This window comes from Anas platyrhynchos, chromosome 2 (assembly GCF_047663525.1).
Source record: "Anas platyrhynchos isolate ZD024472 breed Pekin duck chromosome 2, IASCAAS_PekinDuck_T2T, whole genome shotgun sequence".
Classification (NCBI taxonomy): Eukaryota; Metazoa; Chordata; class Aves; order Anseriformes; family Anatidae; genus Anas; species Anas platyrhynchos.
In genome coordinates this window covers 80,103,487-80,123,877 of record NC_092588.1, presented here as the reverse complement: position 1 = coordinate 80,123,877, position 20,391 = coordinate 80,103,487, and the positions used below count along the sequence as shown (strand labels likewise).

General features: G+C 44.8%; 2 protein-coding genes across 9 annotated transcripts in view; one reads left to right on the top strand and one right to left on the bottom strand.

The window, feature by feature from the left end:
* Positions 1 to 12,553, bottom strand: part of PIGN (phosphatidylinositol glycan anchor biosynthesis class N) — a 105,265-nt gene extending 92,712 nt beyond the window's left edge. The window contains exons 1-3 of one of the 6 annotated variants that reach the window (XM_038175622.2): positions 3,349 to 3,497; positions 2,919 to 3,041; positions 2,583 to 2,802 (exon numbers count right to left, since the gene is read on the bottom strand). Coding sequence is in view for 4 of the 6 variants with exons in the window: in XM_038175621.2 (XP_038031549.2) it covers positions 44 to 91 (48 nt within the window). In the remaining 2 variants the exon portion in view is untranslated. Of the gene's footprint in view, positions 1 to 43; positions 220 to 2,582; positions 2,803 to 2,918; positions 3,042 to 3,348; positions 3,498 to 8,355; positions 8,473 to 9,448; positions 9,734 to 12,454 lie in introns of those variants that run through there. The other 5 variants (XM_072034992.1, XM_038175620.2, XM_038175619.2 and 2 more) reach the window with 5 other exon arrangements.
* A 52-nt stretch (positions 12,554 to 12,605) lies between these two features.
* The window catches only part of RELCH (RAB11 binding and LisH domain, coiled-coil and HEAT repeat containing), a 74,341-nt gene continuing 66,555 nt past the window's right edge, over positions 12,606 to 20,391 (top strand). The window contains exon 1 of one of the 3 annotated variants that reach the window (XM_038175616.2): positions 12,606 to 13,186. In XM_038175616.2, coding sequence (XP_038031544.2) covers positions 12,691 to 13,186 — 496 coding nt within the window. In that variant the 5' untranslated portion in view covers positions 12,606 to 12,690. The remainder of the gene's footprint in view (positions 13,187 to 20,391) is intronic. The other 2 variants (XM_038175614.2, XM_038175613.2) reach the window with 2 other exon arrangements.

The following is a 20,391-nucleotide window of genomic DNA, read 5'->3' as shown; positions in this document are numbered from 1 at the left end:
TAAACAGAGTTGTTACCCGGATCCAAAATCAAACTTTATTTACAAGCAGCTTTTTCCCAGATATGCTGGTTTCAGTCAGAAGCCATCGCATTGCTGATGAGCCTGTCAGATAGCTATGTCACACCAACTCCACCTTGGCGTTTTCTGGCATACCAGCTGGCTTCAGAAGACCATTAAATCAAGCCAGCATCTCCGACATCCAGCAGCTTTCTGTTACCTACAGCAGTGACAGGACAACATGACATCTCTCTCCATGAGCATGCTACCCTCTGCTGGCCGACTGCACGACAGCTTTGGGGTCTGTTTAGGCAGATAAGAGACTGAAGTCAGCCAAGGAAAGCCATCCTACAGCAAGCATCCATCCAAAGGTGCTTTCTGTGAATTTACCATCAATTCCAGGCTCGTTATACTCCATTTAGAAACTTATTTTAAACGAACAAAGCCGCTCTGTGTGAGTGCAGAACGCTATCGCTCCTCTAAGAAAGGCGACAAAAACGCAACAGGTGAAGAATTACGGTTCAGCAGGATAATAATCTCTCCTTTCAGGATGCTTTTTCTGCCTTCAGTCTTTGAAGTCAGGTTCAGGATACAAAGATGCTTAAAAATAGATAGACTGGAAATGCATGCATCCACCACATGCACGGAGGGTTTCACGTGATGCCTACCGAAGACAACGCCAACACGTACAGAGTTAGGTAAAATAGGAAACAGCCTGAACGAGGCTATTAGCTCTGTGCAAACTGCTAACTTCATTATTTAAATAAGCTAATTATCAGCCTTACCCAAACAGCACCTCCACACCTCCATTCACTGATTTAGAGACAGCCCGGAAGGTGCCGACATTCAGTTGTCTGTATCAGTACGTGCCTCCCTCCAAAAGCAGCTCTTCATTCAGGATCTAGTCAGTGCTCCTGAATGAGAACGCCTACATTTCTTATCTTGCTACTTACAGAACGCCAGTAGTTAGAAACATGGACGTGGACAGGCACAGACAGCCACCACATGGTAAGACGATTATTTTTATCGAGGAAGGAAAGAAAGGCTTCATTACAACATAATTAACCCTGATGGAAACCCTGAAAGATTTTCTTAAAATAAAAACTTTAAAGGGCCAGGAAAACCACAGGAAAAGAAAAAAGAAAAAGATTTGAAAGTTTGTTTTATATTTAAATCACACTGCTTGTCAAAGTAAAATGCAGGCCTATACGCAGCTTAACTATAAGGTACATTTCCACTCATTTTCCCTACTGAAATCCAGCTGCAACAGCCTTCATCCTAATCAAAACGATTAATACAGTAATAATTTCCAGCTTCAGAGACTGAGAGAAAAAAGTATCACAATTGAGATAAGTATGGCATTTCAAAGAGACATGCAGTAGCCCTACTCAATGCAGAGTGAGGTTTTCTCTCTCAAGCAGGAGCTTGTAGGCACAGAACTGTGCAAGTGAGATTCCAGCAGAGACCTGGGACATCTGTAAGCATCAGCTTATTACTTAGTGTTTCCATTCTTAAGTACTTTAAGTTCCTGCATGTGTTGAACATTAACGTTGTTCATTAAGTTGAACACAGGACCTCATTTTACTGTCTTATTTTCCACCGGGCTTTCTCTTCTGATGTAGCTGTGCTGTTTGATAAGAGAACCTGAACTATTCATGCCTAGGAGCCCATGCAACTAGATACCCCCTTAATGAGAGCACATTACTTCAATCAGATACTTGCTGCTGGCTGCTCCCAATACTACAAATCTATAGCTGAACACTTTCTAAGTTCTTCCAATTACAGTATTAGACATCTAAACTGTTTACAGCACAAAGTATTTCCCTTTGCTTTAAATCTCCCCAGGCCTGAGACGTAGCTTGCAGCAAAAAGAGTGTAATCAACACAATTCAAGTTTAATGCCATGTCATCAGAGTACAGTGATCTACAAAATTAAGTCCAAAAGAAGACTTCATTTGCAACCACAGTTCAGTTACGCTATAGTAGGCCACTCCACCGGGCACGAGATACCCAATTGCTCATCACCACTAGGTGATTTCACTGCAGGCAGCTCCCAACCCACCTGCTTTTTGAACCATTAAGCCCTTGTGAGGTCTTGCAAACAAGCACACATCTGTGGCTAGAGAAGGGCCAAAGAGCATTGATAAGAGTCAGCAAGAAGCAATGTAGACAAGCAGCAATGACCTTCTGCACCTCTTCATGCTGATCACGTTACAGCCGAACTTGGTCACTGCTACCCTGAAGTGTCTAAAGTTGTTTAGACGGTTTATGACATATGTTTTCTTCAAACACAATCAGGGAACAACATGAATTAGGATTTCCAGTAACTGATTTTCAGCTTGGGTTTCCCTGAGACTTCCCAACAATCAAAGTACCCATTCTATCCCACAGGACAAACAAACACCCAAGGTCAGGTGTTTTTTGGGAGCCAGCTTTCCACAGGTCCATTCCCATCTCATTCCCATCTCATTCTCAACACGCACTACCACACTTGGAGCACATCCCCATTTCTTCTCAACCCTCAATATACAAGATCTTTGACTACAAAGTGAGGAGAAGAAAAAACAAGCAGGCATGAAGATGACCTCTTCTATAGAGCTTTGGTTACTGGCGGTTGAATGCTTCTGCTTTTCTTATCTTCAAGCGTTTCTCTACATGTCTGCTCCACTCCTGTGTATCTTTCTGGTTGAAATCACGTAATTACAGCTTCAGAGCTCTTCAAACAAATGAGACATCTCCGCAGCTCTCCCTTCAGCAGCACACCAGCTCTTGCAAGAATTCATCAAAAAGCACAGTTCCAGGTACCTGCTTAAACGTGACAGATACTTTTAACCAGTTACAGCTGCAGAACTACTCTGACCCAACCTCTTCTCTACCACCTAACCAAGGCAGGATCTGAACAAGCAGAGCAATGAGACTACCTGAAGAGAAGGGCTGTGCACATTTGTCCTCTCAGCGATGATGCTTGAGGTAAACTTTGGTTCCTGACTGAAAAGAGGGGTAAATACTCCTTTTCATCCCATGATGCTGAAACATCAGTTTGCCTAGAAGGTACAGCAGCATCAATTAAAATGGGCAAGTTAATTTCCAGAAGGGGCAAATTAATTTCCAGAATGCTTTTCCCAGTCCCCTTCCTGAAGGCTGTCAGAGGAGTCCCATAGGCACACTGCCTATAAAAGAAACTGCAACCATCAAATACAAGGATCAGGATCTGAACCACCCTACGTGCAGGGGAAACAGCAACCACGGTAAAACATAACATTCAGGGTTACGTTGACTCGTGAAATAACCTATCAGAGGCTTCAATATGCATGGCATTAAGCATTTACAGATTAATGAAGTGAAGTATACCCTGACAAAGAAGTGCCTTTGCTAGAGCCCTCTGAACTTAGGTACCACAGTCTAAGACAGACAGGGGTGGAAGATGGTTGAATGATGGACTGAAATGGCCACTTTCCACATAAAAACCAGTTTCCATTTTGAGTAGGATCTTGTCTGTCTACACAATCCACAGCTGTGCAGAAACAGGTCTTGGCTGACACCAATTTGTTTCTTGGCTTAATCACTACCAGCTGGGACTTACTATTAAAGGTTGATTTACCACGGATCACTGAATCGTGAAAGGCAGACCATCAGGGAAGAAAGCAAAGGTTCAAAGACAAGGGGACTTCCAGAATTTGTAAGCCACCTCCATGGCATAAGAAGGCCTAATGCTAAGCAGTGTAATTACAAATATAAGCATCTGTAGCACAAACAGGAAAACAGATGAATGTGTCTCACTTCAGATATAAATGGGTTCCCTGGGGTGATCTCCTCCACTGCACTCTTGTGCGGGGACCATCAGTGTGGAAAAGCAAAGCTACAAATATATTGTGAAAATGTTTTCTCTTGCAAGATCTGGACGTGACCTTCAGTAATCAGAACAAGCCTCAGTGTCAGTCTCCTGGGACATCTATTTGTGTTTGTTTGTTTTTTTTTCCTGCCTATAATGGGCTCTAGTATTATACTTCTCTCTCCCCTTTTCCAAGAGGACTGGACTCAAAACTTGACCTCGTTCTCAAAGACACGATGGAAAGTCTTGGACTGCAAGTCCACCGCCTCCACGCAACCAGCGCAGTAACAACTGGGATGGGGTGAGAGCACCAGGAAATGTGAAAACGCAGAGGTCTTCGGAGCACTGAGCTGAATCATCCGCAATGCAGAGATCTCTTCCACGCCCCTTTTCTTCTCCCTCTGTGCTTCTGCATCACCTTTTGACAGGGCTGTTCAAAAGCCAGTCTCAACCTGCAGGTTCAATGTGGGAACCAGAGGTGGAACAGGATCTCAGAGGTGCCCTGACACACCTGTCAGCATGAAGAGGAGCTGCAGATGAAAGCCTCAGTATCAAACGCCTTGGTGCCCAGCAGCTCTCCAGCATGCTTGTCTGGCCAGGAAGAGCAGAGAGCAGCTATCCCAATATAATCCAGGCACTCAGACATCCCTCTAGCCAGTGATGTCTGCCCTCAGGCCCTCCAGGCACAGAGCAGCACAGGAGCACGTGTCTGCTCTAGCAGGAGACATGCTTATTAATCTACGTACTGTTCGTCTGCATCCTCAGAAACACAGAAGTGGAATCCGATTTTTATGGGGCACCACACAAAAGAAGAGAGAGACCCTTCCTCTTCTCCCTCCTCCTGTTGTAGAAGTCATCACAAGCACGTTTCCCTCTAGAGTCTGGTGGTTGGTGGTTCAAGGCAACCCCACAAGACATGAAAAGGACAAAAAAAAGCTAAGAGAAAAGAAAAGTAGATTTACTATTAACTTATACGAAAAAGCAAAAGCCAAAGCCTGTCAAGAGAAGCAAAAGAGCAATGTATTAGACACATAGCCCTTTTCACTTTGGAGGACAAGGAACTGAATCTAAGTTTATTCCTAGTGCAAAAATCCTTGCCCTCGTGTTTTTGGCCACCCAAAAAGTGGATAAACAAACTCTCCCTTGAAGATGTATCTTACATCTTACTGTCAATGAAACTTAAGGATGTGTCAGCGTTTTTGCGTCCTCTGATATCTTCCCAGGCACCCCCCTAGCAAGTGACTCAGCGCACTACAATCCAAAGATTTAAGCTTTGCCCAAATCCTGATTGCATTACTCTGTTTAATTCCACTTAGCTACTGCCTATCATGTACTAAGAGAAAAGATTACAGCTTCGAGCTTTACAGACAAAATAGAGGGAGAGTCCGAAGCACGTTACAACCAATTTATCACTTGCTGTTTCTTACTGTCCATCCAAAGACGCTACTTACAATAATACAGCTCAGGCAGCCAATTCATCTCCTCTACAGCCTCAGCCCAAGTGGTGCACAGGGCATCAGGCTCTGATTTACCCTTTTTCTGTATTTTCCCTCCTTCTATCAGTACCTCCTAAAACTAAATACGGAGCCAATCCATCGTGAAGGCAAGAAGCAGGCAGCCTGTTTGACATTAGCTGGTCCCTCCTCTCCAGCTGATCCATACCCTGCTAACAGGACTTTTTTTTTTTTGATTTGCACCCCAGCCTAGCACTACCCCTGCAGCCAGGTCTGGCCGCTGCACAACCCACATCCACAGCCCCCAGGAAAGGATCAGCTCCCTTAAAGCCGAGCAGGAAAGCTGATGCAATTAGGGAAATGCTCGTTTCCCTGAAGCAATCCACATCTGAGTTGTTTTTCCCTGAAGTTACAATCTCTCAGCATTACAGATAAGGCAAAGAAACCCATACTTGCGCTGCAATATAACATAGTCCTTTCTGAGAAATGTAACTTTTCCCTACCCTTTTTTTTTCTTTTTTTTGTCTCCTAAATATGCAATAAAACAAGCACAAAACACTACATGGAGTATGCCTCCCTGGCAGGAATATTTTTTAAGGATAATAAAGTGTCAGGAGAGGGAGCTGAAGTCACATTAATCAATTCCGGTAGAGGGACCATGCCTCACTAAATACTGCCAAGTCTGTTGGTTAAGATGAAGAAAATCCATTGGAAAGGCTTTTTCAATAAGCACCGACGGCCTTGGTAAGTATCTTTTATGGAAAGAAGAAATAGACGGGAATGCCTGCTCTGTTTCTGGCTGACGAACACATTTTTCAGCTAAACGGCGCTGTGTATTATGTAATTCAAGCTGTCAAATTGGTGACTGTACAATTTGTCCATACATAAAACATGATCCTTGCGCTTAGGGCAGGGGAGCGACGTGGGAGCTCTGCTGCGTGACAGTATTTTTTGTGGTGTGGCAATTATACTCCATCCACGGTAGCACCAGCAGCCCTTACTCTACTCTTTTACTAATCCGGATTTTTTTTAAAGAGTTAAACTTGTCAAATAACAAAATCAAGCGATTCCTGCTGTCAAGGCACACACCTACTGACTGCACAAATTTATACAGCAGACTTAGCAGCCAGCCTCGGAGTAAGCCTACTGGCATCTTTACGCAACACTTAAACTTTGGAAACCCAAAAACCTCATCGTGACTTCACACATACGATGAATGTAGGTGAGATAACGATCACGTCCCTCTTCCTCCTTCCCCAAACTCCATTTTCTTTCCCTACTGAGGCATAATATGCTCTGCCAGACAATGAAACTGTAACGAGAGTATTTTTACTTGCTCTTGCACTGAAGTGGTTTTCGTAATTCAAACCATCTGTTTATAATTATTTTATGCTCAACATCTTCACTGAGCATCTTATGGATTATAATAACAAACGACATCTGCTTTAAATTGTAAATGTGGTTCAGTAAAGCACATCCAAACCTGAGGCAGGGAGCCCAAGGAATATTGAATTTTCTTTTTAACATCTCTTGATAATCAAAATTGTTTTGCCCGCCTAGAAAAGTCTCTTTTGCGAAACCACTCCAAGGAGAAACCTGACTGTGGCCTACGAGGCAGAATGACTTGAACTGCCCCGCAACGCAGTCACTCCAGTGCCAGCCTAACAAATTCAGTCTGAATTACCCTGTGAGCACGGGAACAGCATCCACAAGTCTCCCAGGTACAAAGACATACTCAGGAACAGCACCGACAAGATGACAGCATTGAGAAGGAACAAGGGTGGTTTCCTCATGCTTTGAGGCGTGAAAGAGAACAAGAGCATCATCCTCTGCCAACGCCAGTCAGGTACAGAGAAAGGGAGGGGGAGAAATGCAGCATTGCTTTTGCTCGCCATGCAGGATGTTATAAAAGTACCCAGAAAAAGCAAAACTCAAACCCAACTGCTGTGTCTTTTTTTTTGCTGTGAATCAGCTATTTCATCGGCAACAGCACTTTGGGAGCCTGTCTGTTTTCAGGCAGTATTCACGATTCCATTCGGGTATTTCTTGACTTATTATTTGGGTATTTCTTCATACCGCCATACTCTATAAGCAAGATTTCTTTGAGCACCCCTGTTCTACAGCTTAACATCATATTTCATGGACACGCCATTTATATACTCATCAGTTCATAAACATAGACTGTTTAGTTGTTTCTCCTGCCTTGCATTACACTGTGTAACCTCTATTTTTTTAAAACATTTAGACAAAGAAAGCGGTGCTTAAAGTATGCTCTACAGAAGCGACTACAAGATTGAAAAGAGCTGAAACAGAAGAGTTTGGTCTTAAGTCACATTTTCTCATCAGTATCAACAGCTACCAAAACCCAACAAACATCTCCCGTGGTAAGAAGCCATTTGTCAGCTACTTCCAGCACACAGGCTGTCGAATGTCAATTTTTCCTTCAGGCTGAAGGGAAAAAGGACTGCAAGACAACCTTCTGAGCACAGAGTAACACTTTCCATAATAAAGGAACACGTAAGTCAAATAATCATTTCACAGGTTCCCACTCTTTCAAAAAAAAAGTGTTTTAGAAAGGACTCAGGAGCTTGTGAGATAAAAGTACTACTTCATCCAAGTCTGCTAGCCAGTAGAATGCATTTAATTGTAAGGTATAATTAATGGGCTAGCATAATTGCTATTGTACAACTCTTAACCTACAGAACCTGCACCCACAGCACGCCCCATAGAGCGATCCCTGCCTACCGCCCTGCTCCCTCACCCCAAACTTGCCTGTTTGGCAGCTCCCGAAGGGAATTTCCCTTCCTGTTGCCTTTCTGTTGTCTTTCTCAGAGCTATACAAACATTAAGAAGGATCTTGGCTCTGCTCCAGCTGTACGTGGGCACCGTTACGGACCAAGACCCTAGCAGGATCCACTGTAGAAGCAGGCTTTCAGTATGTACAGGTTCATCATAAAGAAACTAGCACAAGGGGGGGAAATGTGCCCCAATTTCTTCAATCACCAAATGAAATGATTCAAGAAGCTGAAATAACTAGTTGCAAGGCGCAGAAAAACAAGAGCAGACACTTACTGTTATTGCAGACATCAAATATAGTCTCATGTTAGAAACACAAAGACGAGTTCTACCTACATTAGGTGCCCGTTCTCAGGGAAGAAACAACCAGCTAGTTTTAAGGTGACAGAAAAGGTCTATTATTCACATCTGTGTAGCACTTATTTACCTGTACCCAACCATCTGTAGGAACGGTCTTGTAATTAAAAACATCTGTTTGCCAAAATAATTAAAACCAGCAAGGGAAATATTTCATCGGGTGTTGCTACACAAATACCTAACTGCTACTGCCATGTCAGAAGAACAAGAGGTCCTCACAGCCACAAATACCACAAGAAAAACCAAGCTACAACAGCTACAGAGAGTTGTCCTGTCCTCTGCTCCCACCCACGTACTCCCATGCCAAGCCCTCCCTTGGACTGGCACAGCTGCCTGGAAAACTGCATAGTGAGACAGACTGAAAATAACCTAAAGAAAAAAAAAAAAAAGGGAAGGAAACTGAAATAACTTTGCTCCAGTGCAGTTCCCCATTCTATTTCATAAAATAGACCTCCTTTGGCACCAGATGGACAGGCCCGCATCACCTCCCAGCTGTGCTAACCGAGCACATTCGAAGCACGTCCTCGGATTCTTACTTTGTTTTCCAACTTATATTAAATTTATTAACACCATTGCCTTCATTGCATGACCTTCTCCACAAGCCAGCTTAAATATCTTCAATCACATTTTCCTCCAATTCTCGACCGAACAACAGCAGGCAGAATAAGGAAAACAGAGTTAAGCGTAGAAACCTCTTTGCACGTTGGTGGAGCGTGCTTCTGCAGTGACAGGAATAAATAAGACCTTCTCAATTTCAAGCCTTGTTTTCACCTCCAGAAAGCTTCAATAACAGACTCGTTAATAAATTCAGGCAGCATAGCCTCTCACATGAGTTTAGTTCTTTAAAATCTCTGAATGACTTTACAAAGGCCACTTTTATACTTGATTTCTGCTGCTTCCTTTCCCACCTATACTGTCCTTCAATATGGTTCAGAATGCCATCTTTAACAGCCATCTGTAACCTCCACAACTTTCTTTCTGTACAGCCTACATTGGCAGACAACATACCCACCTTCCACAGCTTTCCAAACATGAGTGAATGAAGACCAACAACTCAATTCTCCAGTTTGTGGATGTATAAAACGTCATATCTCTTATCCCCAAGTTGTGACTTCACTCAGTGGCATTTCTCTCTATTCATTCTCACAAAAACATGAAATACGTCACAAAATTTGAACTTGGATTCCCAAATTTCTAAAATTCTTCTTGGGCTGTAAATGCTTTATTCACCATGCTTCAGACAGCAGGCTCCCAAGCATCCATTGTTCACAGAAATGCTTCAAAACAACAAATCTAGAGAAAAGAAAAAGTAATTGAACTTTTCTCCTCCCAAAGGAAGGAATTATTTCTAACCTCATTGAATCAGTAGGGTTGGAAGAGACCTCCCAGATCATCTGGTGCAACCATCACCCTACTACCAATGTCACCACTAAACCATGTCCCCAAGCACCAGGTCCAACCTTTCCTTGCACACCCCCAGGGACGGTGACTCCACCACCCGTCCCAATGCCTGATCACTAAACAACGCCAGTTCCCTCAGCCGCTCCTCGTAGGACTTGTTCTCCAGGCCCCTCACCAGCTTTGTAGCCCTTCTCTGGACACGCTCCAGGGCCTCCATGTCCTTCTTGTAGCGAGGGGCCCAAAACTGAACACAGCACTCAAGGTGCAGCCTCACCAGAGCCGAGTACAGGGGGACGATCACCTCCCTGGTCCTGGTGGCCACAGTGTTCCTGATACAAGCCAGGATGCCGTTGGCCTTCTTGGCCACCTGGGCACACTGCTGGCTCATGTTCAGCCAAGCATCAATAAGCACCCCCAGATCCTTTTCCTCTGCACAGCTTTCCAGCCACTCTGCCCCAAGACTGTAGTGTTTCACGGGGTTGTTGTGACCAAAGTGCAGGACCCAGCACTTAGTCATGTTGAACCTCACCCCACTGGCCTCTGCCCATTGACACAGCTTGTCCAGGTCCCTCTGCAGGGCCTTCCTACCCTCCAGCAGATCAACACTTTCCCACAACTTGGTGTCATCTGCAAATTTATATGTTCGCCTCTTACTTTGTGGGACATTATCACATTTTTGTTAAGGCTGAAAATATTTCCAAGAGTCCCTTCTGTCCTATTTTTACTTCAGATACATTATAAAGTCAGTTTCTGTGGGTAAAGCTATACCTATATTTAACATACAAAAAAATATATATATTTATAAAATAGCCTATATTAGATCAGGATTCAACAACCCTACGAAAATCAACACAAGAAGAGCAAAGATTGATGTGTTTCTACTCATTTTCTGCCTCAAGAAGTGCACATTTTAAAGTTCATGAAAAAAATATGCATACATTGAAAAACTGGGTTTTGTTTCATACAAAACCAAGTAATAATGATAATAATAAAAACACAAGAAAAAACCCTGAAGGCTGCTTTTTTTTTGTTTGTTTTTCCTCCATACAAGCCCTCCATATTTTGGATACCCAGCTTGACAGAGCTATATTTGGAAACCTTATCTTCTGAAACATATTAAGGTAAGCTATTCTTCAGACAAACAACTTGTACCCTTTAAAGGCAGAAGAAGATTTTAATTCCAGTAAGAAACAATGCATACCTTTTGGAGGCAGAAAAATAAATGAATTTGTAGATGTCTCCATCAGGTAAACCTATTTAATGCCTTGTTTCCAGAACTTCAGCATCTTTTTCTGCCTCACACATCCTTCGTGGTGATGGATGTTTCTTGTAAGGCTTTCTTCTCAAGTCCCTTAAATTAGACTCTTAGAATACCTATTTGTATACTGCAATAAACTATTTTTAAGCATATTGTTATCGTACAAGGCAGTTTAAACACACTTTTCTTCCACTCTGGAATATGTACTTCAGCTGTGTTAACCTTACCCTAGGTGCCAGTAGATTATTTTGGAGCAACTGAAGGACATCAGTGTATATATTGCAATTAATTTCATAAGCCCAAACAAACCTCGTAGGAAGTACTGAAACAGAAGAATATTTTTTGCATTATTTTAGGGGAGAAGAGAAAAATTTAGTCCTTGTTGTAAAACTACAGAGAAGCCAGCAGCAACGCGTACCTTAAAAGCAAGGGAGACTTGTTTAAACCATCTTTAAACTTCAAATCACTTGTAAACATCACAGATCACCACTAGAGGCTGCTACAGGACATCAGTAAGGGGAAAAAAAAAATAAGAGAAAAAAGACCACAAGCAGATGAACTTTTAGTGAGTTCACACTGAGCATCCTTTAACTCTCCAGAAAAGTGACAAGATTTCTGTAACGAAATCCACCACACTGATTCCACCAAAGTACCGAGAGAAAACGCTTTTCTTATTTTTAGTGTATTTTAGTATATTATTTTTAGTTTATTTAGTGTGTTTTAGTGTGTTTTGCCGCTTCATTTTATGCTACAACCCATTCACACTCCCCTACAGCTCACACTCCCCTACTTTTTTCCTATAGACAATATGAAATCAATATATTATGGGAGAAAAAAAGTTTATTAAAGGACAGGTTGATTGCATTTTAAGGAAAATGTATGTAAACTAAATACAGGAGTACCGTTATTTTATAGCATAGCATTATAACACGGATTAACCAGTTTGCAGTTACGGTACTGAGTACTGCTGCACCTAGTAGAGCCCAGTAAAACAAGGTTAGATGTAGCCTTGATAGAGTTTCGATTAATTTGCAGGACGGTCACTTCCACACACCCAGAAACGTGTCTTTTTGCCTCCCTGAGATCCGGCCACGCTTTTATTCGACATTTCAACCCCAGCTTTGCTTCCATCTGCTAGCACGGAGAGAGGAAGGCTCTGGGAGACTTTGCAGCAGCCTTCCAGCACCTAAGGGGTGCATACGAGAGCAGGGAAGGGCCCCAACGAGCCGTGAAACCCCAAATTCCCCCCATGAGCGCGCCCCGCGCCCGGCAGGACCCCCTCCCTCCCCCGCCTCCCACCCGCCCTATCTCCCCCAGCCCCGCTCCCGCCGCGCGCACTGCGCAGGCGCCGCCACTCACTCGCCTCCCGCCGCGCGCCCGGCCAGGTCCCCTTCCGCTTCCGCGGCCCCCCTCAAGCCCCGCCCACCCCCACCAAGCCCCGCCCCCTCCCTCCCAGGCAGCGGGGCCGGTCCCGTTGTCCCGGCGGCTCTCGCGAGAGCGGCGAGCCGGAAGAGGCCGCGGGGCGGGCTGCGGAGCGCAGTGGGCGGCGGGCGGGCGGAGGTGCGGGAGGGCCTCGCCTCGCGTCGCGCCGCAAGATGGCGGCGGGCGGTGGCGGCGGTGTGAATCCCTTCCTCAGCGACTCGGAGGAGGACGAGCCCGGCGGAGGGCGGCACGGCGGCGGCAGCAGCAGCAGCACGGAGCCGGCCGAGCCGCGGCGGGAGGAGCCGGGCAGCCCCGAGGAGCCGCCGGGCCCGCGGGCGGCGGGGGCGCCGGGCGATGGCGGCGGGGCCGGGGCCGGGGCCGGTTCTGGGTCCGGGTCCGGGTCCGGGCCCGGCTCGGCGGTGGAGCCGCCGCGGGTGTCGATGGACGCGATGGCGGCGCAGCTGCTGCGGGACCAGTTCCTGCTGACGGCGCTGGAGCTGCACACCGAGCTGCTGGAGAGCGGCCGCGAGCTGCCCCGCCTGCGGGATTTCTTCTCCAACCCCGGCAACTTCGAGAGGCAGAGCGGCACGCCGCCCGGCGCCTCGGGGGGGCTGCCCGGCAGCCTGCTGGGGGCGGCCGGCGGCAGGGAGCCCGGCCCCGGCCAGCTCAGTAAGTGCCGGGGGGACGGGGCGGGGGCTGAGGCTGCCCTGGGCAGCGCCTGCCCTCCTGGGCACCCCCTCGCAAAGAGGAGCGGGCGTGCGGCGTGGTGAGAGGGCTGCCGGAGCCGCCACCCATTCATTTGGAGCCTCGCGGGGTGGCTGAGGCTGGGAGGGATCCCCAGGGATCAGCTGGTCCCGCAGGGTGACGCAGAGCAGGCTGCGCAGGGGCACCCAGCAGCTGTCAAAATGTGGCTGTCAGTGCGGTGCTCAGGTCTGCAGGACGGGCCTCAGTTACACGGGTACCACCCCATCGCACACAACTAACACAGTGCTTCCAATAACCAGGTGCTTCTACTCTTGGGCTATCCGTTTCGGGGATCCCCACTCGGTGGGGGGAAATATACCGGGCTAGCGTGCCTACTGGAAGCAGTGAGGGTGTTTCAGAAGTGGCATAGCTGGCCTGAAAAGCTTTTAGGTTTTAATAGTAGAGCGGGTGGTTTAGAATAGAATTACTTGTGTGATTTAACAGTATTACTGTTGAGAACAGCAGAGGTTTAAAAGCCTGGTAGCTAATGGAAGTGGCGCTGAGAGAGAGAGGAGTTGCCCAGACACCTGACTTCTGAGGTCTTAATGAGCTCCTGGACAGCATTGAAATGAAAGGTGTTTTTTTCAAAATACTGTTGAAAGGTTTATCTGTATGCGTATTCTAAGATACCTAGTGGCCTCCTGCACGTAGTCCTGTACTTTGGTTGACTTCAGAAAGTGTCCAATGTTGCAAAGACATGCAGTTAGACTTAAAAATTGGAAAGAACTGGTGGTATCGAGATGGCTTGGATAACAGGAGGCATCTAGGCTTTCAGCTTTTATCGTTTTTTCAATGTATTTTAAAAACTGGATGGAATTCTTCTTTAATTCTTACCATGTTGTTTATATGCTGCTTGTCTTGCTTACAAATGCTTAGAATTTCATACTTGGCTTTGTCCTACCGAGAGCTTCAGTGTTGTTGCTTTCATGATAAGATTGGTGAACGCTCATGCTTCAAGGCTATGGGCCAACAAAAATCTCTGTTTCCTTAAAAGCAGCTTTCTTGGGGTTTCCAATCGATTCATCCAATTGACTAAACATTCTCCTCTTTTTTTTTTTTAACGTGTTGTTTCCAGTTGTGGATGATGTACATTCTCCAGTGGGATTAGGAGAACAGCAGCCTGTGTGACTGCTGTTACACACCCCAAAAAATGGGGAGCAATGCACATTGATGTGAGAACATCTTTCTAATCATTGTGCTGACCTGCTGAATGCATGGCAGCAGGGTGACACAACTATTAAACAAGGGGGGAAGGAGGTGAGGAGAGGAGGGGGATGTATTTCTGGAGCAGTGTAACAATACTGAGGCGTGGCAAAAGTAAACATGTTAAACCTTATGTTAAAGGTTACATAGAAGTGTCTTGAAATCCAGTATCTATAACAGAAGTTGTGTGCTTTTTTTGTCTCAAAGGCATTTCAAAAGGCAATTAACATTGAGTGACGTTGATAGGTGTCAGATCCAGAACAATGAGAAAAATGTATTTTTGCACAGCTCAAGTAGATTTTCGAACTTTTTTTCTCATCAGATTTCTTGAGATGTGGAGGTCTAGTGCAGAGCTAGTGATTTGTGTCAGTGCTGCGCAGCCTGAGGCTGGTTAATGTTAACGAGAACTGATAAGGACTCATGCCTCTGAATTTAAGCCAATATCCAAGTGTTAAAATTGATGGCAGAAGATTGATGGGCTGAAAATTGTAAGGTCCTCACAAGAATTCCTTTCATTTTCTTCTTCAGCAGCTGGTATTGTATTTGGTCAGATAAATAACCCACAGGTCTGATCCAGCAGTGAGGGAGTGTTTTCCTAAGCTATCTGTGAAGCCAGAATGAGTTTGAGCATAAAACTGTAGTTTTCTTTACAGAAACTATTGATGTAGAAGGTAGTGGAATTTGGTATGATTGACATTTCAAGGTCACTTGAATTTTGTGCCTCAGTGGGGGGAAAAAAAAAACAAAACACACACGTTCAGAATAACGAAAAAGTTGTGTTGATACCTAAAATCAGAATTCTTTCTCAGCACAGGCCCTGCACCTGCTGTCCCCTACTCCCAAGTTAGATGACTCTGGTTGTGTGGTGAGGCTTTCCCTAGGCTGGTGGCTGTAGAAAAGGTGACTGGCGCTGAATGTGAAGCATGTCTGGAATGCTGCCGGAGGATTTCCAGGGAGCAACAGGCAGCTTTGCACTGTATGTGCATTCATACGCAGAATGGGAGAATTTCACTGCAACTGGGCATCGTCGGGTCTTGGTGTTTCAGGCAAGCTAAAATATGAGTCCACGCTGGCATTTTTTTCCTTTTTTCTTTATGGATTTCTACAAAGAGGTTTTAGTGAAGTATCCTAGCAGCTAAAGAACGAGCATCATGTGGCCAACTAGTGACTTAGAGGCTGTTTTGTCTCTGAACCATGCTTCAGAGAGAGTACTTGGTTACAAAGCAGTTGATAGTCAGCTGACTAGGTTCTCCTGTATTTTTGGAAGAAACACCCCTCCGTTTTGCGGCAGCAATGTGTCACAGCTGCAAACAGAGATAAAGCCATACTGTAATGAAAAACAGGGAAAGGTTTATTGCGTCTAACACTTTTGTTTGTGTAATTTAAAAAAAAATAATTGACATTGTGAAGGAGTCAGAGCTGCTCCTTCAGTCACACAGCACTTCTGTGCAGTCATCCTTCATATCCTGCATCTCCGCTTAGATCTTCCCAAACTCCCAGGTTTGCTTCTTCCATTGGATTCAATAGCAGCGGTGACTAATCTGCTAGATCATTTTGATACCACTCTTCCAATGCTAGTCATATGAGCAGTGTAGTCCCTGCTTCACACGGTATTCCAGATCTCCTAGGAGGCTTTGGGTGGCAACCTACATTTTAGAAGTAAAATTGTGGTCCCATCACCGTTGTATCGTATAAATTGAGACACTTGAAGTTTAGAAATAATGCAGTGGCGCAAAAATGTCTCATCTTTGTTGCCCAGCCTCAAATGTTGCGCCAGTAAGTCCTTTAAGTTGAGAGCCATAATTCAGGCTTAAGCATAGCAGGTGAAGAAATCTCGTATTTCTTATGTGTTTGGTATGATGCCCTGTGAGTATTATGCTTGGTGAATGTTGTTTCCTGAAGGGATGCAGCTTACACTGTTAGAACTAGCTTTAGTCTCAAAATCTGCCTTTCATTTCCTTCATAAAGAAGAAATATTTTAAAAATTTGTAATGGCTTTAAAGAAAATCATAAAGGGATTAAACTTGTCTGCTGCATTTATATTTTTTTAGGAGATAATTTTTTTTCTGGATATTTCAAAGGTGAAATTGTTTGTAATTTGCCAGGGGGCTGGTTCCAGTTATATCAAGTTAATCTGTGAGTACAAACATAGAGGGAGTTGATCCTGCTACTGTGCAGTAAACTGCAGGGTTTCCTTGTGGTTTGGGGTTTGCGTGTGTGTGTGTTTCAGATGTAATAAATATCTCCGCTTTCGCTTATAGCCTTTGGAATTCAGCTAGGTCCTACTGGAAGAAGGACACAGAAAAGCACATTGATGCTATCACGAGAAAGGGGGGGCTTCATAACAGCTCTGAATCCTGAGCTACAGGCACGGTGATGCTGTGGCTCTGTACATGCCCCTGTCATGATCTGTGTTTCATCAGATTTTTGCTTTAAATGAATATATGTTAGAGAAGACTACATCAAAAGAGCTCCCACAGCTTAAATGACAATCTAAATAGGGTTGAAAATTGAGAAGATATGTAGTATCTGTTGTTCTAATGACTAGGATTCTGCCTTGTAGTGTTTTGCTTTTGTTATCAGCTTGAAACTTACACTGGTTTCTTTATGAAAGGTGATCTGACGGCTTGTGGGTGAGACAGTGGGTTTAATACCTGCTTTAGGAAAGGCTCCTCTTGTGAAGGGAAGGATGGAAGGGTACAGGTGAAGAGGGAGTCAAAACTCCTGTAACAGACAGCTGGGAGATACTGAGTGTTGTCTCTTCAAAAGGACAGAAAAGACCTGTTTGTAATGCTGAGGGAAAGAGGAACTGAGTTTTCGATGGCTGCAGCCAGTGAGTGGATTGTTTAATCTTTGGTTGATACCTATATTGGAGCGCTCTGGGGTGTTTTGGTGGATCTGAAGATGGATTCATGGCCCTAATGGTGCGGTGACACACTAAATTATGCGACCAGGCAGCATGAGGTACGTACAGCAGAGATGGGCAAAGCAGGGCAGGCTCACATCCCCCGGGAGCAGGCAGGCACAGCTCAGGTTATCACTGAGTAACAAGGGTTCCTATGGCACACCATGCTTTACCTTGCAGTAACTTATTTGCGCACCCTTCGTCTCTTAGGATGCTTGCAGGTACCCTCTGGGGAATCTGGCTGCACGAGCCCTGGCTTTCTCTTGTGTTCCTGTGCCAGAGCTGCTGCTGGTTTTCCATGCTGGGGGAAGCAGAAGTGACCCTGTGCAGATAGTCATGGGAGAGTTGAGCCGTGCCTTGTATGAAAGTTTCATCAAAATGAGCAGACTGGGTGCTGGAGCAGCACACGTTCCCTTTCACCAGTGCTGCTGGTGGGGAAGGTGGAGCTGGTTGTGTGGAGGGGAGGGGGAGACCAAGGAGATCAGCAAGAGCTTTGTGTTTAAGAGCCAGCAGTTGGCAGCTTCTCAAGCTTCCCTGTGTGTGATTTCAATTCTCTGCAAAGTGCATGGAGTTTCCTGCAGCTTTTCTTCCTCTGAGAATTGTCGGTTTTGTGACAGAAGATGCAACTTGCGAATTCTGTTCTGCCCAGAGCACGCTTGCTGGAAATTTATACAAGATTCATTGCCTGATAATAAAAGCACTGTCTAGTATTTACAGGCAAGCCGTGATGAATTCGGTAGTGATACCAAGTGTGTTGGGAGCTGACTTGTGTGCAAAGTCCATCCTGGTTAATTTAAAATTGCCAGCAACTGTATTCTATAAACCCAGAATTAATGAAAATATGGAAAAGGGAAGTTTCAGGAAGTTCTCAGACTTTCGAACCGAATTAAGGTTTCTAGCCAATTCTGAGTTAAATCTTTTTTATGTTTGGAGCTGTTCAAAGCACAGCATCAGAAGTATCTTTCCTATCAGTACATGAGATGTGTCTTAAAACCTGATTGTGTTGTGTGTTCTGCATTGCAACTGTTCCCATTAAATGTATGACTTGTCATTGATTTTCTAGTATATTATAAAGATGTAGGTGTGATAAAACTGCATTTGATAACCTCTTGGGCAAAGGCTACAAATTGTAGTTAAGCTTGTAGGCTTTGGATTTTTAATTACAATACAAATGGCTAAGACAGGGTACAAAGTGTATGTTGAGTTTGGTGGATAAGAAGGCTTTTTTTAGAGGTGTTGTTTTTGTTGTTGGTTTTAAATGGACCAAGCTGAAAAAGCCTTTGGGAAATACTGAACTCTTCCCCTCTGTGCACCATAGGGGATGGGCAATTTACTTCCTCCCTTCCTGCAGCACAGCTCTGCATGGTGGTGACGCAACTTGGTTTCTGAATTGAAGGAAACGCTATTACATAAAAACTCACAGGAAAAAAAAAATCTTATTTATATAAGAAGTACTTTTTCATGTTGGTTTGATGTTGGTGGGGCAGGGTAGAAATGAGCAAATACTCGTTTGACAGGCGACTTGCAAATACCTCCAAGAAGGGAGGGAGGTTCCACAACCTTGCTGGGCAACCTATGACACTGTTCAGTAAAAAAAATAAAGTGTTTCCTGATGGCACCTCCCGTGTTCCAGTTTGTGCACTTTGCCTCTTGTCCTGTCCCCGGACACCACTCAGTGAAGTCTCCTGTCTTTGCATCCTTCTTCCAGGTGTTGGTACATGTGGATGAGATCCCACCTTAGTCTTTTCTTCTTCAGGGTGAACAGTCCCTGCTCTCTTGGCCTTCCCTCACAGGAGAAATGCTTCAGTCTCTAGTTTCTTGGTTATAATTTTTAAATTTTTTTTTAAATTCTCTATAGAATCAGCTAGACACACGTTAAAACTTAATTGGAAAATTTACTACTATCCTGAGATAAGTGTAAAAATCAGGGAAAGGAGAATACGCTGGAGGTGAAATAATGTGAAGATGGTGCTTGAGAATTAAGGTGGGTGTCATCTGTGCATGTTAAGTAGTTCCTCATCAAAGTCAGCCACTTAAGGACTGGATTGATGCAAGATAATTTTGCCTGGCATCAGAGAATGTAACTAAAAGCTGGGTTACTGCAGAGAAAGGAAAAATCCTTGTATTGCAAGCTGATTTGTATGCCTTGGGAAAGGCAGAGCTGCAACACAGCATATGGAGCTAACTTGATTTTGTTGATGCTGAAGCTGGGATCAGGGCTGGAAGTCATGTCCTAGCACCATGTTTTGCCCTTAGCTCTTCTCTTCTGGGAAGCTCTGGCAGCTGGAGCTTCAATGCGTTCCCCAAGGTAAGTTGCCCCCAGGTTCTCCATGTTCACTGCAGCAACACTCGGTGGCTCTTAGCAGGGCCAACTGAGGTCTTTTGGGCCCAAGTAATGTGGGTGCTGCCTGTGTCTGGCTGCCCAGTAAGCTGGAGTGCTGTGTTTGCTGCTGGGAGGGTATCTTACCGCCAGTCAGTGGCTCGTGAGCCTGCTATCTCTGTGCTAGGCTGCGGGATCCATCTTGTGCTTGTGTGGCTTCCTGCACGGAAGCTTCCGCTCATGCCTTTCCATAGGAGCAAGCATTGTAGCTTTCTATTTTAATGTATCTAGCAAATCATCTGTTATACAGAACTGGTGACTTATTTTTTTCTGCCATTCATGGCCAGCAAGCATAGATTAGCTTTCTCCAAGTAGTTTTAGGGCTTTAACCCTCATATACTTCCCAGAAGTTTTCTTAGCATGAAGTAGATAAGCATATTGATCATCTGTTTTCACACTGGTTGGGTTTCCTGTCATGGGCTGGCATGATCTGGTCATCTTGAACATCTGTTAAAATTCTAGGTGACTTGTAAGTGGATTGCTCTGGTGGCTCCAAGTTAATTTTATTCTAGGAGCTGTACTTAATTTAGTTGCCCTTTAATTTGATGGTGCTCTGAGAACTTCTTCCGAGCACGTAGCAATTTGTAAAATTCATCAAAGAAAGAACATCTGGGCGAGGGTGGAAGAGACGCTCATAGATGG